Below are 25844 nucleotides of genomic sequence, written 5' to 3' on the forward strand. Positions count from 1 at the left end.
TATCGTGTAGAGACGCCACCGTCCGTTCCACGGTTTGCTTTTACAAACAACACGCTAGTTTTGCTTGGATGAATGGAGCTGAATGAAGAAAAGGGCTGTGACAAAGAGCTGACATCAGGTGGGGGGGGGGGGGGGGTGTAATTAACCACAACGGTTCTGAAGCCGCAGAAGAACATCAAAAATATTTCAAAAATATTCCATCTTTTTGGAATAATTTGTGGTTTTGAGTTTCAGAACTTTTGCTCTGATTCTGATATTAAACGACAGATTTGGATGAAAGAGGCAAACAGGAAATAGTTTCCCCTTAAAGACAGGAAGCAGACAGGGGGCCCCGCCCCTTTCCACTGCCCCCCCCAGCTTAATTCTACCCTGTCCCAGAGGACGCCTGCCGCCCCCTGGAGGCTGAAGGTCACCACACAGCAGACTAAACCCGTTGATTCAGTTTATTGACACACTTTGCTTCCTACCTCCAGAAAACAGGGACTCGAACCGACAAACAGAAGCACTAAAACAGTAAAAAAAGGAAGGAGGCGGCGCCGCTCAGTGCTCCAGGCGCCCCAGGAACCTCAGGTTCAGGATCTTCAGCTGGTCGTCCAGCTCCATGCGCACGATTCCGTCGTCTCCGTCGATGCTCAGCAGGATCCCCGTCGCCTCGCGGTCCTCCCCCAGGATCACCTTCACCTGGACACACGGGACGCTTCCTGTCAAAATAAAAGCCTTTGCAACCCCAGAGAAGGGAGGGGCTGGCCTCCCTACCTTGTTGTTCTTGGTGGGGGTGACGGGCTCCAGCTGATCGCTGCTGATGCTCACCACCTTCTCAGACTCCTGCATGAAGACGGAGCACATGGCCCCCTGCAGAGAAGCAGCAGACAGGAAGTCAGAGGGACGCCGCCGAGGTGTCGGAGCGTCACTGAACGCCTCACAGGAACCGCGACAAAGAGAAAAACATTTCTCTGGGCTGAGAGCAGAACCGCAAGAAGCTTCTGGACTAAGGTCACTTTTTTCTCACATGACGTCTGCCAGGACAGAACATGACTCAGCACTTCAGAGGTAAAGAAAAGGTTTGTGGGTGGGGGCCACTGACCGAGACGCTCCTGATGACTCCCATCTGTCCCATCAGGTCCATGAAGGAGTCTTTGACCCGGACCAGGATGTCGGTGGTCACCCAGTCGCTGCTGCCCTGCTCGATGTTGGAGCCGGGGGTGTGGGGGTTGTAGCCCCCAGGGGATGGCGCTCCGGGCGTCATGGGACTGTAACCAACAGGGCTGGGGCTGGGACTGGCCTGGGGAGGGACGATATCCGTTCAAAAATCAAACTTTGTCTCAGAGATCCGATTGGTCGGTGGCATAAAAACAGGAGTTCAGTGAAACCAACAGACTGATGGAAAAGACAAATAAACCAGGATTTGGTCAAATATTATCCTGAAGTATTGAAAACAAACTGATCCTTTTATTCTGCTGGGACCCCTTCATTCACCACGGTGGGTTTCTGGTACCTGGTACGCCATGGGGGAGGGGGTGGGGTGGTAGCTGGCCGGAGAGTGCGTGTTTTGGTATCCGACGGGCGACGGCACCACCTGGTGGTAGCTCTGAGGGCTGGGGCTGGGCTGGTAGGAGCCCTGAGGGGAAGGGGCGGCGTACGGCGAGTACTGCTCTGTGTTGTACCTGCGGACACAAAGACCGGCGCCGTCAGAGATTTTGGGCTCGGGGGGGCTGGGGGGTATCTTCTCGCTCCGAGGGTGCGCTCACATGGCGGGTGTGCCAGGGGTCTGGGGGTTGTACTGAGGGTTGACCTGAGGGGAAGGGACTTCGGGGTAACCAGGGGTCTGCGGGTTGGGGGTGCCTCCATAGCCCTGGGGGGAGGGGGAGGGCTCGTCGTCGAAGCCAAAGTCGTACTCCTCATCGTTCCTGCGGAGAAACAGGCGTGTCAGAGGACGAAGAAGGACCCGACTGGGGGGGTTGGGGGTGTTACCTGGAGGGGGTGTTGGGGTTGCTGGGGTCCCAGGCTCCGCTCTGCCCTGGCGTCCTGCTGCCATCGTGCAGTGGGGTCTGGGAGCCGTAGTGGGGCGTGCGGCTTCCTGTGAGTCCAGAGGAGCAAACTGCTGACTCACTCTAAACCTTCACCTGCTTTAGCCCCCTCCCTCCCTTAAGGGAGAACCCCAATGTTTCCCTGAGCTCTCATAACCGCCCCCCACCCCGCAATAACTTTTCCCGCTCATCCAAAAACAACGGAGTGCAAACAGGAAGCTGAAGAAAGTGCTGTGTCATGCTAACATGCAACCCTGGACAGCATGAATCAGCATTCTTCACCTGCTTGAACCATAGACTGTAAACAAAAGACCACTGAACCCCTCCCCTCTGTTTTCCCAAACAGGAAGTAACTGCGTGTTTAAGAAGCCAAAATGGATAAAATAAACCATTTTTACTTTGTTGTTTTATTTGTCAGAATGACCGTTTTTGATGCGACATCCTTTCTTTTTCCAACTTTTTCTTTATCACAGTTAATTCAAGTTATGAACCGACCAATCAGATGCCTCAGCAAAAGCATGTGGATCTGACGTGGATCTGACGTGGATCAGCCTGATCCTCTCCTCGACCCTCAGCAGAGCGGGGGTCTTACCGTCATGCAGGGGGGTCTGGGATCCGTACATGGGGGTCCTGGAGCCGGAGCCGTACACGGGGGTCTGGGAGCCGTAAATAGGGGTGCGCCCGTGGGTGGAGGTCATCCCGCTGTGCCTCTTGGCTCCCCTGCAGAGAAGGAGGGCGGTTAAAGCAGAGCTCTGAGATCTCCACAGATTCTGTGATAGGGGGTGGGTGGGTGGGGGGCGTACATGGTGGCCAACCGCTGTCGGTCCACAGAGATGGTCTGGCAGGTGGAGTGCAGCTCCACCCGGGCCGTGGACTCCGTGGCGTCCTTCACCACGCCAATGTAACCTGAACAGAAGCATCATCAGCCTCTGTCAGCTCAGGCGATGCTGGCGGTAACCATGACAACGCAGCGCGGCCCTGACCTTTGTAGGGGCCCTGGCAGATGCGAACCGTCTGACCAATCAGCTCGTTGTCTCGCCGCCCTCGGCCCCGCCCCATTCCTCCCCCGCCACCTCCCCTCTGCTGAGCTCCTGAGAACAGACCGTGAGGAACGTTAAGAGGACCTGTAGGGTTTCCTCCCCCCTCCCACACAAACTGGATGCTGGAGACCATCTCCTGTGTTTTAAGGGGGGGGGCTCACCTCCGCCGCCGTGGTGCATGGGGCTGCTGATGCGGGGACTCATGGGAGCAAAGCCCCCCACCGTGAAGTTGGTCACGTCTCTGGGCTGCAAAGACGAAACAGAAAGTTTGAGCCGTTCCTGCGTCCTGCAGGGGGGGCCCCGAAGGAACCGGTGCTGACCTTGGAGCCTCCGGCCAGAACCAGGTGCCGGGTCTTGCAGACGAACATGCCTCCGTTCTCCACCAGCTTCTTGCAGTGAAGGAAGGCGAAGCCCCGGAAGAGGTGGCGGATCTCTCCTTCACGGCCCTGAGGCGAGAACACGTTGGTGATCCGGCTGGAGGAGGCGTTCCTCAGGGGCTCGTCCGGGGAACGCTTTCACCTTATTGATGACTTTGATTTGGACAAATTTACGTCTATGCTGACTATGTGGAATTATTACATGACTCAGCAAATGTTATTTTAAACCGTTTCAAGATATGAAGTTCAACCCAGAATCCTTTGGGGCAGCAGCTGAGCTGAATGACGGGAACGCGGTTCTGTGAACCAACCAGAGCTGGAAGTCCAATTAGATGCCCCCCCACTGGTCTAGAACTGGTTTTCTCAGCTCCTATCTCCTTCTGTTCCTGTGCAGGACGTTCAGGTTCTCTGACCCCGCTGAGGCGTCTGCGGGTCCATTTGACTTTCTTACCGAGTGCGGCCCGTCAATGACCTTGACGATGTCCTTGACGTGAATGTTGTTCTGTTCGGAGTCCAGAGCCACGGCAAAGCGGTTGTCCTTCCTGCGGTTGACCGCCTGGTGGCGAACTGTCATCACCTTCCCGTGCATGTTGAGCACCTGAGGAACACAGCCGCCCGTAAGCGAGGAGCCGGGGAACGCCGCGGACGGCGCAGACCAGTCCTGCTGTCCTGACCTGGAAGGTTTCTCTCTCCAGGCGGACGATGACGCCGACCGTCTGCGGGTCCAGCTGGACCAGCTCGCCCCACTCGTGCTGCCCGCCAGCGTCAACGCCGGACGCGGTCTCAGAGCAGAGCTGCAGGTCTCTGGGCAGAACCTTCAGCTGCAGAACACAGATGGAGAACCTCAGAGGGGGAGGTTCTGATCCTGCTTCTAAAGAAGTCTTCTAACGCGATTGTCGGGTCGACAAAGAACCAAACAAACATTCTCTGGCTGACCGCAGCCTTCCTGAAGGTCTTTCAGAAGACCAGCAGGTTTGTCCTCGGTTCGGTGCTGGTTCTGGATGTTCCGAAAGCCGTACCTCATGCATGGTGAGGTCAGAGAACAGGATGACAAAGTTCTCCTCCACTCGGACGATCAGGCCGGTGTCGCCCTCGTAACGGCCGGCGATCACCTTCACGTGGTCGCCCATCCGGAAATACTTCTTGAGCTCGTGAGCCGGGAACTCCAGAGGATCCTGCAGAGAAGGCCGAGCACAGGTCACACCCGCAGCGCTCAGAGGGCGTGCACGTGCGCGCACGTTGGTGCACCTTCAGGTCTTCGTGTTTGGGCAGGATGGTGATCTTGTTGCCGTCCACGCTCAGGATCTTGCCCTGCAGGTTGATCAGCTCTCCCTCGCAGACCTCCACGTTGTCTCCGGCCTGCAGGTTGTGCTCTCGCTCCTTACCTGCAGACAAACGCAGGTGAGTCTCGGGTCCTGGATGCTCTTCCCTGAGGCGGCAGCAGAAGCAGAGATGGCGAAGGTCAAGCAGGTCTACCCGACTCCGTGACCACCTCCAGGTCGATCCCCTCCGGCTGGTCCTCGAACTTCTCCAGCTCTGAGAGCGTGGGCTTCACGCCGTCGGTGATCTGTCAGACACACGGCGGCGTTTGGTTCAGGTTACCTCTTTGAGGATCTCACATGTTGATCTGTTCTCCTGTCACTTTATGTCACCTCAAAGACATGATTCCAGTTTTTGCAGAAAAAGAGAAGTTCAGCTGAAACGCTGCAGGTCCTGTCAGAATGTAAAGAACTGATTTAAAAATGGGATGTTTTCATCTTCAGTGATGGTTCTTCAGCTTTCAGCTCACAGAAGAGTTTGTTCATTCTGTTAACTTTTCTGGTATGAAAACATTCAGCTTCTGCTCTTATTTGGTTCAGATTGGTGTTTATTCAGATTTTAATGTCTTAATTATTCAGCCTTTCCAGCTTTTCTGGAGGCAGTTTGAAGCCTCATGAAGATTCTTCTAGCTCTCCTTTTTGCTACTAGTTTTTACTTTTTCACTCTTGGGCTCAGGGTTAAAACACATTTACTCAGGCAGTTTAATCTGGTTTTTATTCCATCTGGTTCAGTTCTTTAACTTTTAACTTGGCAGCTTTAAGAACTAATTTTGTTTTTGCTATTTTAGCGTGAAGTAAGTCATTTCAGGTTTTAGGGATTATTCCTTTGGTGTTTACGAAAACTTCCACCATCAGCTTCTTTACGTGAACCTTTGCAGGAAAGGAGATCTCGTTTAAAGGTTTCTCCTTCAGGGTTTCCGCTGCCATTTCTGAACTTTATGGCCAACATTTGGTTTAAGGCTTTAGACTCTGAACCCAGAACTCCCTGGAGGCGGCGCTTTGCAGCCAGCAGACCCTCGGAGGTCCTGCAGAGCAGAAGAAGCAGCGTTCTCCTCACCACAGCTGACATGGCGAAGCTCTTGAACAGGAATCCTTTGCGGCTGTAACGGTTGCCCTCAAAGATCATGAAGTCTCCGTCGTGGCTGACCTCGCCCCCCAGAGACCTGCAGCACAAGCATCACAGTCACTTCTGCTCCAGCTCACACTCTGAAGCTCCGGGTTAGCAGAACAGACCTGATCTTCTCAGCATCAAACAGCCTCTGAGCAGGCCTCTTGAACTTCTTCCTCTTTGCAAACCAGTCTTTCTGCAAAACAGAAGAGACCAAAGTCCAGAAACCGACGCCGTCTTCACGTCTGGACCACAGACAGGTGAGCGCTCGTCCTACCAGGCTCATCTTGGCCTTGATGCGGTCCAGGTCTATCCGAGGAATCATCTTCAGGGAGATGGTGTTCTGACTGGGCTCCACGTAGTCCACCTGGAGGACGGCATGAGGGACAGTCAGACCTGGAGAGACCTGCTGAGGACGACCGTGAGGCCATCATCTCACCTGGGCGATGTCGTCCTTGTACAGGCCTCTCTTCAGACGGACCCAGGACTTGGGCTTCAGGTTGGTGACCTCCTTGACCACCTTCAGGACGTCCGTCATCTCTTTGATGGGAACCATCTGCTGGTTCCAGAAGCCCATCCTCAGGTTGCCGATGCCCTCGATGGCCGCCTTGACGTGCGTCTGCTTGTAGGACTCCACGTAGATGTAGCCTTTGACGTGATCGGGCGCCACCACCGACTTGATCTGCAGCGGCTGGAAGGAGGGGCGGTTGGTATCACGATTATTTATCAGTAAACATTTTTCCCGTCCAGGTGTCCGTTATCAGAAATGAATGAATAAATCTGGAGCTCCGTTAAGTTCCGCGGCGCTTCAGTCAAAGATTGGTGATCAATGAAAACCGTCTTACTGTGTCGGTGAACTGGTAGGCGATGAACTTCCTCATCAGAGCGATGGCGGTCGCCCTCTCCTCTCCGATCTACACGGACAGAAATGGTGTTTTTAATCGCACCTGGTGGTTTGCAAACGTCAGGAAGCTGAAAACTGAAACACCGGATTCTCTAAAGCACTTAAGGCAGAAACTTGGCGTTCATGATGAACCAGGTTCCCCACGGCTGCTGTCTCTACGCTCCATCAAAACTGTCGACTTTCACAATAAAAGCACAGCCTGCTTCCTCTCATGTAGTGACCCAGATTATTGGGGGGAAAACCCTTTAAGTCAGATGCGTGTGCACGTGTGTGCACGTGTGGTCACACACCTTGCACTTGACCGTCCACAGGTTGGGATCTCTGGTGAGGGAAAGGAGGACAAGTGTGAAACAGTGGGTTTGCAGGAGCGTGCAGGTCTCTCACAGCTGATTGGTGGATGAGCGTTCACGTACTTGACACCAGGAAGCAGCTGCTGCTGGGTGATGTCATCAGAAAGCTCCTCGGTGCCGCCATAGTAACTGAACAAAAACAGAGCAGATTTCACTTTGTTGAAACCCAAACTCAGGAAAATCTGGAACAAACTTTTTTTAATCCTAAAAATGAAGACTTGATTTTCTTTAGAACATTGGAATATTTAAAGAACAAAGACTTCAGTTCTCTTTTGGACGTTTGTCCGTAAACTGCAGTCCAGGGTTAGGATTGAAACTATTTCCTCTCTTTGAATGACAGCTCTTTTAAGGTGGTTCTACAGGTGTTTTTAGGTGGTACCTTTGCTTGTTCTTACCGGTGTTGTTATCTTTTATAGCACTTTCCTAAACTGTTGTTGTGTTACATAAATAAAGTAACAGGCTATGTTACTTCCTAATGTCTCTTTCTGAAATATACAGATGTTCTTTAATTCAGTGGTCCCCAACCACCGGGCCGTGGACCAGTCCCAGTCCCAGTCCCAGTCCCAGTCCGTGGGTCACTTGGTACCACAACAAAAAAATAAATATAAAGAATTCCAAATGGTCACATAGACTATTTCTGTTTTGTTAATAATCTGAGTCTGAAGTAAGTTTCATTTTGGAAAAATATGGGATTCTGTCCACAACATCCATCTATGACTTACTCTAGGAGCTCGGCTCGGTCACTTCGGCTACTGCTGCTCTACCGTTAAATTAAAAAAAAGACAAAATGTCTTTGGAAGGAAAAGAGCCAGAGAGGATCTGCTATTCACAGATAAAACCAGGAGTTCTTCCTTGAAATATGGACATTTGTTGTTCCTACGTACCAAATCCATGCAGCATAACATTAGACGAATGGCTATTGTTACACCCAATGCTGATAATAAAGTTATGAAACACAATAGATTCATTTTCTGTTTCTGTCAAAACACGTTTTCTTCTCCCTGCGGTTCCCAGTGAGGCCGTCTTCACTTACTGCTCTCCGGCTGAGGACTTGGCATACTTCCTCATGTAGTATTCTCCCAGCGCCTCTTCTCTGGAGTCCCTGAAACACAGACACAGCGGTCAGCCGCTCAACCACAGGCACATTTTGGGTTCTGGACAGCTGTAGAGATCGATTGATTTGTTTTTTTTCAGGGCCAATGTCGGTTATTAGCATTCAAGAACCATGTTTGGAGCCCACATTTATCTGCAGTAAAAGTGAAAATATTGGGATCAAACTTTAAAACACAAAAAAAAAAAAAAAAGTCAATAAAAAAAAAGCATATAACTAGCTCCAAGAAGTGCAGGGAGTAACGGGCTGAGCAGCATTGTTTATTCGATTTAAACGAAGTTATTAAGTTATTCACTTCAACAAAATGACTTCTCTGTGAAAGTTTGAAACATAACAGAAAGTGCAGGTGGCGTCTTATAAGGTCAAATAAATAAATAAATGTGACTGTTCCATTGTCAGAAATCCCAGTTAAGCTTTCAACAGCAAACCAAGACAAAAGCAAAAACAGACGGTTTTCCTGCTGCTTATTGTTGTGGAGGAATAAAACACAATGTTTTAATCATCCAGAAATCCTCATGCGAGGCCCAATAAACAACAACAAAGGAGGAGCGTCCAAACTAAACAATGAGGCCCGTTACCTCCAGAGGTTCTGCAGCCGTCTGGATCCAGAATGATCATCTTCCAGAACCACGCGGTCCAAGTTGGACACTGAGGAGATGAGGAGCATTTACATGATGAAGAAAACGTGAAACCTCGTTGGATTTTAGGCCAAAACAAAGAAACCGGCCTTACCTTCAGCCTCTTCTGCTCCAGTGAAGAAGAGGAGGGCAGACGGAGGCCAGAGGAAGGAGAACCGACAAAACAACACAATACAGGTGAATGGAGGAAGAGGAGAACATCCAGGATCAGCCAGCAGCAACACAAAGCATGATGGGAAAACAAAGTGAACAATGGTGGCTGCAGCACAGAGAAGCATGGAGACGATGAAGAGCTGGATGTGGGCTGAGAGGACGCCTCAGTAGAAACAAAGCTCTGCTCTTCCTCATCGGTTTAGAGACTTCTCTGCAGTCATAGCAGAGCAGAGTTCATCTTTTACAGGTTTCTGTTCTGGCTTCATTTCTGAGTGCAGATGAGATCCACTGCAGCTCAGAAAAGATCCTTCCTCCACCGATCCACTGGAAACCCTACATGCAGTCCAGCTACAAGGAGAGAAAACGCTTTTTCTGAGGAGGTGATGGAGCTGAGGATGCTGAGGAGAACCAGGAGCTGGAAGGCCTACAACCTGGTTCTGAGTCCAGATGGACTCTTTCCCCACCGAGCTGGTTTCAGTTGAGAGCCAGGACTCAGCTGAAGCTCTTTAGTTTACTCCGCCTGAATTCCAACTCCTGCTTCTCAACCTCGGCACGTTACTGCTGGGGTTGGGGGCGGGGCTACCTGGCTGCAGGAAACAAACGCTTTTAGAAAAACAGCTGGTCCAAGAGGACACCAGAGGTTTCTGTTCTCGCGGTCGTTCTCTTGATAAGCTTCGAGTCAGACAGTCGGTGGAAATTAAACCTAAAAAACAACAGACAACTCGTTCAGTCCCCACTTAAGCTCTGCCCCTTTCTGTCTTGAAACGTCCAATGGCGTAATGACTAGGTTCTGTGGAACAGACGGGTTCTGTGGAAGTACTGAACCCGTGGAACCGGAACCAGCTGAGCAGAAACAGAAGGTTTGTGTTTGGTGGAAGAGGCAGATCTGGCCTCCAACCCTGAAACCAGCTCAGTAGAAATTAAAAACAGGTCACGGCCACGTCTAAACGTTTAGTGGAAAAAACGGCGCCGGATTTCTGATTTCAAACCCCCGAGATAATAAACAGAAGAGCTTTAAATGAGCTGCTTGACTCAGAGCACGGTGGAGAAATCTGAGGAGAACGTTCAGCTGCAGGTTTGCTCTCTGGCTGCAAAATGTCATTGAATAGACATCTGCTGGGTTTTCAAACTGACAACATCTGGAACTTTGATTACTGAAGGCAAAGACTTCCTGACTCCATCGTTCTGTTGAAATGCCCTCTGGCTTCTTCTAAACAGCACAGCCACAATGAGGCGGGTCAGCACCAGGGATGCACGATGACGGACAGCTGTCTTGCCTCACTTCCTGCTGTTGCTCTGACCTCCACCGCACAAACAGATGTTTGCTGGTTTTCTGTTAAACCTTCAGGGCAAACCGTGCATCCCCAGTGAGACCGGTCTGGGACGAGGCTGCTGTCAGATGGGGCGGGGACACACAGATGTTTGGGGTGATGGATGTCAGAGGCAGAATCAGGATTACCGTTAGCTGAGCGCCACCATCATGGCGGCGAGGAACGGCGAGAGACAGAGAAAGTGCAGTCAGAACTCATCGGAGCAGCAAACACACAACATCACATTGCGGTTCTCTTCCTGACTCGGGTCCATTGTGAACCAGAAGTCCTACCAGCCTTTTTTTTAACTCACAAATACTTTTTTTATGAAAGCCACACTTCCTCACGTCCGGAACAACACAAAGTTACACACAACATCAAACTGGCTCCACACATCTTTAAATTCCCAATGAACTGAAATGAGCATAAAGAGGCTGAACGAGGAGGAAACAACTCCAGAAGCAGCAAAACTCTGACGACAGAACTCCGACCGGTTCATCTGGACTTCAGTCAGCCGGAGGACAAGTTGCAGGTCAGAGTAAAAGTCCACATTAGAGCTCCTGTGAACGTTTTCTACAGTGTGGAGCAGCATGGAGCCTCTTTACACCACATGAACGCAGATTCCACTGAAACTTTCTGTGATTTCGCCTAAAGTCTGAAAAACTCTTTTTCCAGCGTCCAGACGTTTACCAGCAGAAACAGACGAACCAAGCGCCCCGATTCTGTCTTTAGGAGCCAAAGTGTCGTCGTTCCTCACGGCTTTTTACAAACACATCTCTGTCTTTCACTGTGTCAGTCTTTGACTTTTTGTTCCATTTAGATCAGTAAAACCAAACCTGTGATGAAACATCTTTCAGCGCATCATCAGTTCAGAGGGGAGGAAGATCAGCGACGGTCCCTCTAGAAATCGCTTCAACCTCATTTCCAGAGCAACAGGTCTCACCTTTCTCCAGAATGTCTTCACCTTCATCCGCCCAATGATCGTCTTCATCATCCTCATCGTCCACATCTGCACAGACACGCAGAAGTTAAGCTCCGCCCTGAACAGCAGCAAGCGCTCCATGAAGCTCCGCCTCACCAGCTTCATCCAGGATGAACCCTCCGTGCTTTGGCTTCTTCCTGGGGCGCTCATCATCCTCGTCCTCTTCCTCCTCTTCATCATAATCATCCTCATCATCCAGGTCCTCCCCTTCCTCCTCTGCTACTTTGTCGCTGCCCACAGGGCTGCCCGTCTCCTCCTGATGACGATGCACAGCAGCAAATGTTTACAAAAAAAAGGACTAAAATGTTCAAAAGCTAAATGAAAACTTGATCATGATTCATGAAAAAACAAAAGAAGAATGCTACAAAAACTAAAGAACTCAAATGCAAAAAGGTTTCAGTTCCTACAAGCTGTTTGAAAAAGAAATCTTTTCTCCAAGATTGTAAATAGATAAAATAGAAATATATTAAAAAGATTAGCTCCTGGCAACATTTCTGGAGAGTTCTGCCTCCCTTACGTCTGTTTAAACAGCAGAGAACTGCATTATCACTAGAATTCATGTTTGCCTCCCCCGACTGAATTACAGCAAATGAAAGAACGTTGCCTGAATGCAACAGCGTATAATCATCACTACGGAAGAGGAAAATCTCATCGATGCGTGACAGAAGGACAGCCACTAATCGGTTATTAGACGCCTATTTGATTACAATACATAAACAATTCAGAATAGTTTTATGAAGTTTAATCGATAATCAAACATTTTAATTTAAACGTGGGGAGTTTTAAATCAGACGTTTTTGAGATGGCGTAAACACGGCAGACCGTGCGACACGATTGGCCAGATATCAGTGCTGAAGCTTATTGGCTTTGGATTAAAGTCATGCGGTGTGTACATTTGTAAACGTTCAAAATCACATGGTGCGGTTCCATCCGGAGGAGGGCAGGAACCGTTCTGGTGGTACCGGCATGAGTTCTGCTGCAAGCACTTCCAACAGTCAATAAAACATCCCAAAAAAATGTCGGCCGTCATCGGAAAAGGCTCAGCCAATAACAAAGTCAGAGCTTTTAAAACAAAGGACCTAAGACCGTATTCTGGTGGAGAATGAGGGTTTCCAAATGTTGCTTCACATCTTAGAGCTGAGACACAACATGCCTTCCTGTAGCTTCTCAACCAACACGGTCAACCTTTATGCTGAGACGAAGGGTGAAGCCACGGCAGCAGATGTGAGAGCCGACAGGACAGCATTAAGGTGAACTTCAATCGCTACTCAATCATCCGTCACAATAAGACCTGCAGCTAAATCCTCATGTCCTCCAAACAGATAATGACTGGAAGCTGCATCGACGATTGTTTCATACTTGGATCAAGTGTCGGTTTATCGTACACTGCTTCACCAAACTAAAGACTTTCTTCCACAGGTAACAGAAGGTGATAAGGAACATTGAGATGAAGACATACTGGATCAAGAACCGGACAATGCTACAACGTGCTTAAAAACAGATGAACCTCCAGGCCCTGACGGCTAAACCGCTACACGCCACTTCTGAATCAAACTCCCCGATTGGTCAGAGTGCAGCAATTCAGCGTGAAAATGTTCAACTCAGTCTGGACGACAACAAATGTTCTTTCTGCCATGGCGACATATTGAACCCACAGATCACTTAATCTGTTATTGTATTCATTATAAAACCGTCTAGAAAAGACTTACAAAACTGGTTCTGAAGCAAATCTTTCAACTCCACATCCTAAAAAGACATGATATAATATAGCATATATATATATATATATATATATATATATATATATATATTTGTTGATCAGTGGTTCGTGTGCATTTCATTTGTTTGAGGAGCTCTGTCGAAGGATTGTAAGCATTTGCTTTTTGTGGACTTTAATAAATGTTTTGGAGAAGAGACGGGCGCCATCGCCCGCGCAGCCGCAGTCTGACCGGGCTCTCCATCCCTGTTTACCCGGCCGGTTAGCCCCGCGAGCCGTTAGCTTACCTCATTCTCCTCCGCCTCCTCGGCCTCTCCGTCACTGCTGCGCTCGCTCTGGTTGTCGGAGAAATCACTGTCCTCGCTGTCAGACATGCTGCGGCTGTGAACTAAACATGTTAATGCAGAAATTAACGCAACTACCCGAAAGAAATCGACGTTTTCACTAAAATTCTTCCCGAACACAGAAATAAGCTACTAGCATCCAGCCTAGCAAGGCATGCTAACAGACTTCCCACAAGTCAAAACTTGCAGAAATCGCAAACATAACACTTAAATAGATGAAACAAGTCAACTGGACGCTATTTACCTGTTTAAAGGACAACAGAATGTCAAGTTATTGGACGCTTACGCAAAGTTATCAGTCTTATTTTGGTCACTAAGATGCCCGACGTATTATCACAGAACCGCGAGACTTCACAAAACTGCTTTACTTCACGCGAGATTTGAAGCAAACGATAGTTTATTGTCAAGGAACGGTCACTCAGTTTGTCTTTTTAAAAAAGTTTAAACTATATCTAAAATATACTAATAATCCTAATTGGTTTACTTGTGTTTTTTTCTCAATTCAACGCCGTCTACGTTTCCCTATAAATAAGTGCGTAATGTGCACTATAAATAAATTGTATGTCATACAAACCGTTGGATAAATTAAAATCCATAACGACAATTTGTGTCAGCAAATTGGAACATCAAAGTAAAGCTGAACTTAACACAGGAATGTGAAATCGTCTGATATCAAAGTATTGTGTGTTTTAAATAATATTGGTAAAAAAAACACATTTTGAAAATAAATAAAGAAAAATGCATAAAACAAATATTAAAACATACTTTATTGAAATAACAGTTTTTTAAGGTCGTAAAAAATTGTAAAAAAATAATAATAATAATAATAATTTATAATGTACTGTAAAAAACTGTAGCCAATAGTTCAGGTCATAGTGACACATCTGTCTTTCAACACATCTTTGTCACGTCCAGAAACCAAGAGTCTGGAGCAATGAGCTATATCACTAGAGGAGACACGCCCGCTTTAGAAGCCTGGCCGACGGTGGCGGAGCGCGACGCCATCTTGGTGAGGTCGACGACGCCCACATAACATTGATTTCTAGTGATTTTAGTGGTGTCTAAGTAGCTTTTATAAACTGTATATATTTTTATATTTAAATATATTTATACATTTATATAAATACATTATATTTTATGTATATAATATATATATATAGATACATCATTTGTTGTTGTTAAAGAAGAGAAACAGTCAGCCTTAAAAGCTCAAACTTGAATGAAAATGCATTGTTGCAGGAATTCTTATTAGAAATTATTATTAGAATTATTAGAAAGAATTTTTAAAATTAATTTCTAAAAATTTAGAAGTTTTAGACCTCTTTGACATGTAATTTAAATTATTTAGAAAAACCCAACACTACGTCAATAATAATAATAATAATACTAATAATACTAATAATAAATCAATAGTAAGTCAATACAAACAATAAATAACAATAAATAAATAATAAGTCAATAAATAATAATAAAAATTATATAATAATAATAATAATGGTAATAATAATAATAATAATAACAATTATTATTATTATTTATTATTATTAATATTAATATTCAAAAGAAGTCCAAAAGTAAACAATAGATTTACCCTAAAAAAAAACAGTCTGGCCTCTCATCAAAATCTGTTTCCACAAATGTTTTGAACAGCCAGACTGTATTGCTAGTTGGTTCCACAGTGATCCATCTGGGTTAACTCTTTTGATAGATAAGGCCCACTTTTTCCCTAAGTCTGAATCCATTGGATACCTGCAAGAAAGGTTCAGTCTCTGAGTCATAAATGTATAAATCTATATTACTATAATAGCCTAGTATGCTGTATACAGGTTTAGCTAAATAAAACGTACATTTATATTGACAGCAAAATAAATGTACATCATGCAGCATGTTGATAATAGTCCTGCAGCATCATGCATGTCAACATGCGTTCTATTCATGAAGCCCCTGCAGCATTAAAAGAAAAAAATTAAAATACTTACCTGTGAAATGATACACCTACCTCCTTCATGGACTCATTTATCTGATTTTGGCAGTTAAAACCCGCACAATGAACTGGTATTATGCAAGAAATGTGTTAACATGCATGTACTGCAGTAGTAACTTGACCTCACCAAGATGGCGGAGCTCTCCTCCCATGGGGAACCACGTGATGTCTCCTCTAGTGATATAACTCATTGGTCTGGAGCACGTCCCTCCGAAATCAGCCAATCGCGTTCCCCCTCGTGAGGAAGTCACGGAGTGCGCATGTCGGGTCAGCTGAAGGTTTGAAAACACTTCCAGAATCCTCGCTGTCTGTGTCCGGCGTGGATTTTCGGCGGCAGCGGCATGAACAGCGTCGGGGAGGCATGCACCGAGCTGAAGCGGGAGTACGACCAGTGCTTCAACCGCTGGTTCGCCGAGAAGTTCCTGAAGGGCGACCGGAGCGGCGACCCGTGCACGGAGACCTTCCGCAGGTACCAGCGCTGCGTGCAGAAGGCCATCAAGGAGAAGGACATCCCGGTGGACGGGGTGGAGTTCATGGGGCCCAACAAGGACAAGCCTGAGAGCTGATGGAGGGAGGAAGGAGGGAGGGAGGGAGAGGGGGGACGAACTGGGACTCTCCCCCCAACCACCACCAGGGGCCCCGAGCATGCGCAGAAACGGACTGTGAGAAGTGACGTCACAGAACCGGGCTCTTCACTGCAGTTGGGGCAAATTCCTGCCTCTCTGCGGGGTTTCTGACGCCTTCAGGCTGGCGGCAACATTTAGAGGAGATGCTGCATCAAAGTTCTGGTCCGGATCCCGGATGGTTCCGACACTGATGGATCAGACCTGCAGAAACATGGATCCCGACCCTCCAGCTGCTGTCATGAAGCTCCTGTCTGTGTTCTGGCTTTTCTGTGTGATGTTTTATAAACAACAGATATGAAATATTCTCTCCTTCTGTTCCTGAAGCTGATCGCTTCCTCCTTTCTGGGCTTTTTCATAGGATATTTAGGTTCTTTGTCATCGTTTTAAATACTTACATCAAAACTTAAAATTATTCTTTTCTTTATTGTATGCAAAGGAAAAAACAGGCCAGCAAAGTTAAAATGTGTTATAAAACTTTATCGATCCATTTATAAAACAAAATAGGAAAAATAATGTATTTATATTTTTTCAGTCCGTAATTGCTTTAATAGGTTTTTAAATATTATTATTCCCTGAGTCGTGTCTTTCAGGCTCTTGACCTCTGTCATTGGCTGACTTGGCCTGCTTCTTCTGAGCTGCAGGTCCACCTCTGGAGGGGTCAACATGAAGGCCCTGGAGGGAGGCCATGTCAGGATTAAGAATTCTAAATAAACTTCCTAAACTGAAAGAATTTAGTCACGACATGACCCCAAAACAGGAAAATGGACCGGAGGTGCCGTCCACATTTATGGTCAGTCTACCCTCCACAGCGCGCGTTCAAGTGCCCACTTCCAATGCGTGTAAATGTGTGTCCGTTTTATGGCTCTATGTACAAAAATTGAACGCGCCTCAAAAGTTAAACCGGTTGAACTTTGGCCCATCATGACTCAGGTTAGTTAGTGACGTATGGATGGCGTCCTTTTTAAGTCACGGAAGTGCCAACTGTTTGAAAATCAATCATGGAGGAGGAATTAATAATTGCGGTTCGTGTCCGTCCGGAATTCTATGACACCAAGTCTTCCGTTTAACGGAATAGAGCTGAAAAAGGAAAAGTCTGGAGCGAGATTCACCGGATTTGCACCGCTTCCACACCAAGACTCTCCCAACTGTGAGGACGTGCGAGTATTCAGTAGGGAACAGCCTCCCGTGTGTTAGAAGCATGTGCAAGACGTGCGCGGTTTGCACGTAGCCTTGGATGGCTTTATTCACACTTTATGCGCCCCCGCCCCCCCAAAAGAGAATTCTCTTTCATTGGAAGTGAAATATTGGAGTGTTTTAGAATGTGGTGGTTTTTTTATTTCACCCGCAGAAAGCCAACAAAAACCAACTGGAATTATTTTATTAAAACCATTTCTAGAGGGGGGGGGGGAAGCCTTTGAAGCTTCGGGACATAAACTTCCAATTCCCTGACAGAGATGAATCAGAACACCAATTAACAATCCTAAACCCCAGATTTTTGGTAAAGCTAGAAACAACACGTTGCATGCGCAGCAAAAACTTATGGTGGCTCCAACGACGGCTTTGATCAGAGTTTCACGTGTTTCTGAAGGCGGGTGGAGGGCCGGTCCACGAGACGTCACAGAAACTCCCCGAGGGGCCCACAGCTGTGACTTCCAGGCGTCTGGCTAGCAGATCCAGAGATCCACATCCGTCAGCTCCACAAACACAGAACAGAAATCCTTCGGGGTCCTCAGCTCCATCCTGTCCCTCCTTCAGTGTCCTTCCTGTTCCCAGGAGGAGAACCAGAAACTCTGGAACCGTCTTCAGGATGCAGATTCACTGCAAATGTTCTGCAGAACGGAGACAAGACTTTGAAGGAAATTGTCGACGCTTGTCTCCTCCAGGAGCTCACACTGAAGACAGTCCTGCTCCGTCTGCAGAGAGAAGATGAAAGACAGATGGGTTACAACACACAAACACTGAAGGAGAAGCTCAGAGTCCAGCCGGAAAGACAGAAAACCTCCCAGAACGGGGAGCATTCTGCAGGCTGATGGCGCTGCAACAGGACAAAGAAGGGTCGAGTCGTGAACCTGACATCAAAACTGGTCCAAGTAACGAGCAAAGCAAAACAGTCCTGCAAGCAGAAGGTTCAAGAACGGATCGTCAGCTGAAAACGACACCAGACAGCAAACAGGAAAAGATGGGGTCAGGAGGTCACAGCCTGCAGCAGGGACAAGCAGCTTCCAGGTTGAAGCTCTTTTGAAATGGAAACATCGCGGAGTCGGGTGCAGTTCTGCAAGTCCCCACTAGTGGGGCTGGTTAAAATAAACTTCTGAGCATCGACAGAACAAAGATGGAAAAGGGATAAAATATTTGATCAGAATGTGACGTGAAAAACGTCACTAAAGATCAAAGTATGTTGTGTCTCTGAGAAAGACAACAACAGCTGCTGCTGAAAGAACTTTGGACACGGCAAACATGCTTGTCGTCTGTAAGCTGCCATAAACATTTCTATCAACACAATTCCATTTTGTCTGGCGTGCATGCAGTGGTGATAAAACGTCTAATCTTTCATCTGGACACCTTCCTAACACGAAAACCGTCCGTCCATTCAGTCTCAATAATCAGAAATGCACACAACCTGTTTCACAAACACACAAAATCAGATTCACAAATACAAATGTATGCAAACGTGCAATAGAAATGTGAAAATGCACATGTTGTGTTTCACAAACACACACTGTGATTCACTCTAAATGCTTCACAAATGCACAATAAGTGTTTGTCACAAATGTGCACGCTGTGTTTCACAAAAACAATAAACGTTTCAGTAATACACAATAGATGCTTCACAAACAGGGATTTTTAGGTGGACTTGTAACATGAACTCACAGGCAGAAGGTGCATTCACAACCCCCCCCCCCCCCCCCCCCATTTGTGAATCTCCCCACATTTGTGAGAGAAATCCCTGCTGTCGATTCGGAGATTCTCATGACGCAGCAGGTCAACTACTGTCATCAGTGGCTAGTTAATCTGTCAATCAAACTCATCGGCAGAGCAACCTGTGTTCCCAGGAGACCTCAAGAGCGTAAACAGCCAAACAGACCACAGGGGGGCGCTACAGCTGCACCTGGGTCAGTTGCTTCAGTATTCACCCGGTGAAATTCACCGTTGTGTCCACTGTGCTGCTTTGAAACGCCACAAACTCATCACCACGATTGATAAGAACGTTTTCTGTCTAAAAACAAGCTAGTCTTCATGGCCACCTGCAGTGGATGCAGTTTGTTTTCCACAGATGTGGAAGCGTCTAGAGTCTGAGCATCACTGAGAGCAGTTTTTTGCAGAAGCCACATGGAAGAGAAACAAGCTCAGATGAGTTTACTGCGTGGGAGTTTCTGATGGAAAGCCAACAGACAATTACTGCTGGCATGATGCACCATGACCAGGAGCAAGGCCAACGCCACCTCCTCTGACGTGGTGAGAGGGGCGGGGCCAGAGATTAGCAAGCAGAATACCGGATACATGAAGGGGGAAATACAGGCTGGACTGAATTCCTGATGCGTATCTGCAGAAAACTAGCTTTGCCTTGAAGACAGTGGATGCAGTTTGTGCAGAGTCCACAACAAACCGGGTTTTCCAGAACTTCTGTTCAGAGCCTGGTTCAGTGAAGTGGAGTGTCAACGAAGACGTGCACGCCAAGTCCTCATCAGTGAAAAGAGAAAGCTCTGCTGGGGCCGCGATGACTGACAAAAGCTGATTTTATCCCAACAAACTCCACACGAGTGAACAGCCGCGTTGCCATGGCAACACCGACTCAGACCAGAAAGCAGCTCTGCAAACAGGCTCAGAACAGTTCACTCCAAAAACAACAAATGTTCTGCAGTCAGTTCTAACGTCTCCTGCAGCTGTCTGCTGATTCAAAGTCCTGAGAGCAGAGCAGGGGTCCCGGAGGACGCTCCCACTCCCCTCTGCACACTCTCACAGGCTCTGCAGAAGGAAATCCTAGCATGAGGAAAGCTTCAGAACGCCTTTAACCGCAGAAACCGCTGGAACCAATTAAAAAAACAACAACAATGGCCTCTTTACAACCCTGCAGCTCGTTTAGAAAATCCAGCTCCCTCTGCTTTTCCCATGCTTCATCGTCAGAGCAGGACTCCTCTGAGATGAGAAGTGGGCCGGCTCTCAAACCGCTCCCACGCTGGACAGCCTAACAGCCGTCAGCCAATGTGTTGGTGGTGCTGCGGCAGAAACCACAGCCTTCGTCCCCGCCGTCCTCAGGGGTGGATACGGCCGTCTGCAGGTGGACAAATGGTCACACCTGACCTGCAGGACACATGGAGGTGGTGGACCGCTCAGAGAGAAAATGTTCATGAGTGTTTTTTCTGCGGTGGACAGGTTGTAGTGAAAAGGGTCTTTGCTGCAGCCTGACTGTCAGAAATAAGGAAGGCAGCCAATCAGGATCCAAACGGGTCGATCCCCATGGGAGTCGAGTGACCACGGCTTTAGCGTCTGCATTTGAGTCTGGAATCTAAGCGAGAACTTCCAGTCAAGCTGAGGAGGGTCTGGGTCCAGTTCAGGTTATCTTTCAGCTCATTAACGATTGATGGTCAGGACACGTTTCAGTAGTGCAGGGGTCTCTGAGACCCCCTCAAAGCAGGCAGGTGCAGGTTGCTCAGGGCATTGTTCATGCAGAAGAACAGCAGAAGCGGGGACTCTTTTTGTATCGTGTGACATCAGTGATGGAAGTAAAATGCTCTATGGGAAAGCTCGGCTCCAGCTGGGTTCTTAATGTCTGGTCCTATTGCTAAAACTCACTAATGACCCCAACCTAGATGGTTGACAGCTAATGGGACTATAACTTCAAACTTTTTTCACCCTGTTCTCTTGGACATCAAACCAATAATCTGGTTCTAGAAAGCCTGCAAGGACAGCCAAGCGTTTAGAGCTCTGAGCGGTTCCACCTTCTCCTTACCTTGTACCGATTTGACCACACTTCAAGTCTCCTGGCAGTCCTATTTGAGACGGCGATGCAGCCATCATGGGTGAGCTCAGCTCTGAGGACTTGTAGCTCCGCAACAAAGCATCTGAGGGTGGTGCTGGGACATCTCTGCTGGAGACACAGAAACCAAAATCAGAACCAAAAGGACAAAGGCGCCAAGATAAAACTGAACCTCAGCTGCAAAAAAACAGGAGCTCAAGGGAGTCTGCAGCTCTTCAGAAGACTAACAGCTTTTTGCTGTTGGCTCCACCCACTGAGGAGGACCACCACAGGAGAAGCTCTTCTCTTCAGACGCCCGGCTACACATCCATGAAAAGAGGCCACATTTATAAGCATTGCGTCTGTGTTAGTTTAGCCTGGCGTCTGTCAGTAATCAAAAGGATTTACAGAGTTCCCGAGACATATTTGGCTGCACGAAAAGTGGAGAGTTCAAATGGTCGGTCCATCATGGCGTGTTAGGATGCACGTCCCTTTTTTATCCAAACATTTACATTAAACCCTTAAATGTGCAACGCATCAACTCAAAGTCTGCTCGCTGTGTGGCTCAAACCAAATACCTTCTCCTTCTTTGAGGCTTCGCTGAAGTGGCCTACACCATCTGTGATATGGAAGCGATTCTGCAGCATAATCGAAAATAAAAGTCAAAAGCAGAAATGCTTTTTCATTTTCAGAATGAAGATGCATTTTTTGACTCAAAATGAAAATGAAAAAGCATTCCTTCAAAATGCTTTTTCATTTTCTACTTTAAAACCGCTTATTCTGTGTCATAATTAAAACGAAAATGCAAAGAGGGGATTGCATTTTCATTTTAACATCCACCCTGCGAACATTGTCGCAATATTCATTTGGAGAAAGCATTTCCAGCGGGGAGGCGGGGCGATGACGTCACTGCTTTCTGTGTGTCCGGCTGCTAACAGACACAGACATGCTAGGAGCAGCTTTGTGTTAGCGGCAGAGAAGAGGACTTTGTGATGGTTGTGAACTTCTGATGAGTTTACACAGCCTCTCAGGACTACATAGAAGCATGTCCGCCTTCTGCGGTCCTCCTTCGGACGCACCGCGGACACGCTTTTTTTCTTCGGACCGAGCACCGGCAGCTGCCTTCGCATAGCGGAGCGCGAAGCTCCCGATCATGATTGGACAAAATAAAGGATGATGTAATTCCCACGTATTTACATCCGAGATGCTCATTGGCCGTTCAGAGCTATGAAACACCATTCTATAAAAATCAATGATCTTTTAGAAAGCAAATAAATGTTTTTCACAGTGTTTCACAGAGGTTGCACTTTGTTGACGGTCCCTTGGCAGCCGGCTCGCTGCATGTCTGCATTCACACCTCGAAGAGAACAATTTTGATGAAAAGGCAAAAAAAAACGATCTTTTTTCTTTAGAAATGCATTTGTAGTTCACTCTCTGTGTTTATACAAAAGGATTGAGATACTTGCTGACACATTTGAACGTTTATCAGAAGAGTTATTGAGGCCGGAACTCCGAATCTATGAATATCTTTCTAACTTTACCGAACTCCGTGGAGGTACTTAAAGCTCTGAACGGGCAATGAGCATCTTGGATGTAAATATGTGGGAATTACATCATCCTTTATTTTGTTCTGGACACCACTGGAAACACAAATTCATATGACGGTTTCTCAGATCGTAGCAGCATTTCCGCCTTCAGCGATCATGATCGGAGCTTCGCGCTTCGCTGTGCGAAGGCTGCCACCGGTGCCCGGTCCGAAGAAAAAAAGCTAGTCCGCGGTGCGTCAGGAGGAGGACCGCTGAAGGTGTTAGGTGTTGATGTCATCGCCCCGCCTCCCCGCTGGAAATGCTTTTTCGAAATGAATATTGTGACAATGTTCGCAGGGTGGATGTTAAAATGAAAATGCAATCCCCTCTTTGCATTTGCATTTTAATTATGACACAGAATAAGCAGTGTTGAGGAAGAAAATGAAAAAGCATTTGAGCCAAAAAATGCAGCTTCATTTTGAAAATGAAAAAGCATTTTTCTGCTTTTGACCTTTATTTTTAATTATTCTACAGAATCGCTTTCATACTGTGGCTCTGTGGGAGACTGTAGAAGAAAGAGGAGGAGGAGAACCAAAGGGGGGAGGTGCTGGAGGCTCCGTGTGTTGGGAGGAGAACCAAACAGCCACAGAGTGAATCAGAAGGAGCAGCAACCATGAAGATGTTTGGAAATGCATGCTGGGACGGACGCTTTGGTTCAGTTCTTGTTTCTCCTCTGACAGTGTTTTGTTGTGAGGGCAAACCAAAGCAGGTTTTTTTTGGAGGGGTGGGTGTGTTATCAGCTGTTCCAGCCAGAGTCTCCGAAACTGTCCCAGAAAGGAAGAGACCCGAAGAAGACTTGAACCAAGAGTCTGCGAACATCCAATACAGAAGCAAACCCCACATTCTTGTTGTCTAATTTTCAGCAGCAGGTAAAACCAGTTTCTGTCTGCGTTCTGTGATCCTCTGGGTTAGAAGGAAAACCTTCATCGGTGAACTCTGACCTGTTCCTGTCACTTCTCCTGCATTCCTTCAGCCATCAGCACGTTTTCGTGCACTTGGCAAGAAACCCCTTTTTGTCTGGTTCTTCTTGGCGTTTGTTACGAATGAAAAGGTCGAACTGCTGCATGTTTCCTCTGCGGCTGGACCCGAGGGGGGGCTGAGGATGTGCAGAAGCTCACCTTGAAGTCCTGGACATCGGGTGTGTAGAGCGTGGAGTCCGGGCAGTCCTGCAGAGGAACACCAAGTCTGTTAACGTGCAGACGACTCACAGCTCAGCTCCTCGCTCACAAAGACCCAAAACATGGAGTAGAACCGAACAAAGCTGTCAGTCTGTGGATCCACATCACATCCACATTTCCTCCACTGTCAGACAGCTGAAGTGTTACAACCTGAAGATCATTAAAGGTTAAACATTTAAGGACCAACGTGCAGCAGATCAGAGCTGAGTTTAGTTCTTTGGGTTTAAAGTCGGTTCTTTTAGCAGAAAAAGTAGGACTACAGTCTGAGGAGGAGCTGACGTCTCCTGAACTAGTTTTCGGGTTCTGAAACCCAGACTGAGGACGTTTCCTGGGAGAGTGGGTTCTGCTGGGATCAGTCTCCGCCTCGGATTCTGTTCAGAATTTCCGGAGCAGCTTAAACACTTGAGCTTCGCCTCTGCAGAGGATCATGAGACCTCCGGCTGGCTGTGGAATGAGAGTCAGCACCTCCTCCTCTCAGAGACGCCTGCAGGAGGAGCAGCGGTGAGATGACTTCTCCCCACACTTCAGTTTTCTTTTGAAGTTGTAAATTTGTAATGAAAAAGTTTAGCGCTTGTGCTCACATTTCCTGTTGGTCCAGTTCTCGATTACACACAGGTTTAGACTAAAGCAGGCTGCAGAGATGTGATGGAAAAAGTCGTTGTTGTCCTGAAGGGATCATCAGATTTCTGTCCCTGACTGGAAAGTCTGACGGGGAGGACCGGAGTCTGGCTGCTGCCTGTCGTCTTACCTGCAGACAGTTGAGTTTCCTGAGCTGCTCCACCAGGGTGATGATGGTTCGAGGGCACTGATTGGAGGGCGATGTCAACATGGGAGGAAACATGAAGCACAGAAACACACCGAGGACAGCTGGACCCCCCCTCAGCATGGCACAAGCAGCAGAACCATCATCTGAATCACTTCGGCATCCTCACCAGCGTGCCGTGCATGCTCCGCCACGGCTGAGCCAAAAAAAGCAACAACCGTGTGATCCAGGAGTCCTGCAGGCTTCAGTCCCACACCGGACGGTTCAGAGGGAGGGGGGGTCCTCAGCCAGAAATGGATCAAACTCTTCCCATCAAAAGGTTCATGCACAGACTCAAAGCTTCCAGGCCACCATCCGAGTTTTGAGAGGAACTCCTGAAAACAGGCAGGAGCTCCTCCTCCTGCCAGCAGAGCTCAGAAGGCTGGTTTTCCTGCTCCAGCAGCTGATCCTGCAGCTTCACTTCTCCTCCTGGACGCGTCTCCTGCAGGAGCAGGACGGGAGCACATGGATGAGCAGCATGAGGACAAGCCTTCAGCAGAGCTCCCTTTCTGCCCTCTGGGGCTTTTCTACTCCTTGAACTGACTCCTCCTCTGCCTCCTCCTCCTACTCCATCCCTCTTTCTTCAGAATTCCTCTATTAATCCTCACACCCAAGGGCCAGGAAGTAGCTAGGGGTTGCCATAGCAACTGCACGATTTGACAAAACAACCCCATTGTAACCCCAAATATATAAAAGTCTAAATCTAATGCTTTATTTAAAAAAAAGATAATTGTAGGACATTTTATTGCATTTCAACCCTTCCTATTTAACATTTAACGTATTTCATGTTTGTGTCGTTTATTTTGTGTTGAACTTTGACCTGAAACCGCCCAGAATACAGTTGGTGAGGAACGCAGTAGCACAGTCTCATCAGAGAGGGCGCTCACGAGTTTGTTCCTCAGTAGTTACTAATTGAGTTTATGGAATAACAGCCAGTGTTTGATGTTTGATGTTTAGCTTGGACAAAAATAGCAGATGTAATCTCATTAAAAATGATTTAAAGGCGTACTTTAAAAAAACAAAAATAATAAAGTCATGATTAATGAATGACCGACGCTGAACAACACGTCTTTATTGAGACTTTTTACGTTAGAGTCACAGAGATGTTTGTCCAGGAGGAGAGACGAATGGTCTTCAGTTACGGGTAAATAAAGGTTGAACAGTGCGTGCCAGAGCCTCCTCCACGTATCCTCTGTTGAATTCAACTTGGCGGTTTTTTTGGGCTACAAAATTCATGAAATGTAAACTTTTCACTTTTCTGATTTTCATCCATAACAGGATCAATGTGTCGCTAAGAGCAAAGGTTGTGGTCGCGGGGTTACGTGAGACAC

General features: G+C 47.5%; 2 protein-coding genes across 4 annotated transcripts; both read right to left on the bottom strand.

Annotated features, from left to right (window-relative positions):
- Positions 1-429: 429 nt before the first annotated feature.
- supt5h (SPT5 homolog, DSIF elongation factor subunit) lies at positions 430-16396 on the bottom strand. 2 transcript variants are annotated; one of them, XM_078929794.1, is made up of 30 exons: positions 15492-16396; positions 13324-13424; positions 11416-11575; positions 11281-11346; positions 8969-8980; positions 8815-8884; positions 8159-8227; positions 7189-7254; positions 7066-7096; positions 6717-6785; positions 6311-6562; positions 6149-6238; positions 5997-6067; positions 5821-5926; positions 4921-5011; positions 4693-4829; positions 4464-4619; positions 4119-4265; positions 3896-4042; positions 3388-3513; positions 3229-3313; positions 3011-3118; positions 2831-2933; positions 2620-2747; positions 1972-2077; positions 1749-1907; positions 1496-1664; positions 1085-1282; positions 757-852; positions 430-681 (listed from the first exon to the last, which is right to left on the bottom strand). In XM_078929794.1, exons 1-30 carry the CDS (start codon positions 16009-16011, stop codon positions 541-543), a joined length of 3780 nt encoding a protein of 1259 aa, XP_078785920.1. In that variant the 5' UTR covers positions 16012-16396; the 3' UTR covers positions 430-540. The 2 variants fall into 2 exon arrangements, with proteins under 2 accessions (XP_078785920.1, XP_023817606.1); XM_023961838.2 differs by lacking the exon at positions 15492-16396 and adding an exon at positions 13625-13788.
- A 906-nt stretch (positions 16397-17302) lies between these two features.
- On the bottom strand, positions 17303-25011 carry il15l (interleukin 15, like). 2 transcript variants are annotated; one of them, XM_011482156.4, is made up of 4 exons: positions 24460-25011; positions 23652-23699; positions 20942-21076; positions 17303-17903 (listed from the first exon to the last, which is right to left on the bottom strand). In XM_011482156.4, exons 1-4 carry the CDS (start codon positions 24595-24597, stop codon positions 17793-17795), a joined length of 432 nt encoding a protein of 143 aa, XP_011480458.1. In that variant the 5' UTR covers positions 24598-25011; the 3' UTR covers positions 17303-17792. The 2 variants fall into 2 exon arrangements, with proteins under 2 accessions (XP_011480458.1, XP_011480457.1); XM_011482155.4 differs by having other exon boundaries at positions 20942-21079; positions 24460-25010.
- Positions 25012-25844: the final 833 nt, after the last annotated feature.

Source organism: Oryzias latipes, chromosome 13 (assembly GCF_053564925.1).
Source record: "Oryzias latipes strain Hd-rR chromosome 13, Olatipes_Hd-rR_3.1".
In the NCBI taxonomy this organism is placed as follows: Eukaryota; Metazoa; Chordata; class Actinopteri; order Beloniformes; family Adrianichthyidae; genus Oryzias; species Oryzias latipes.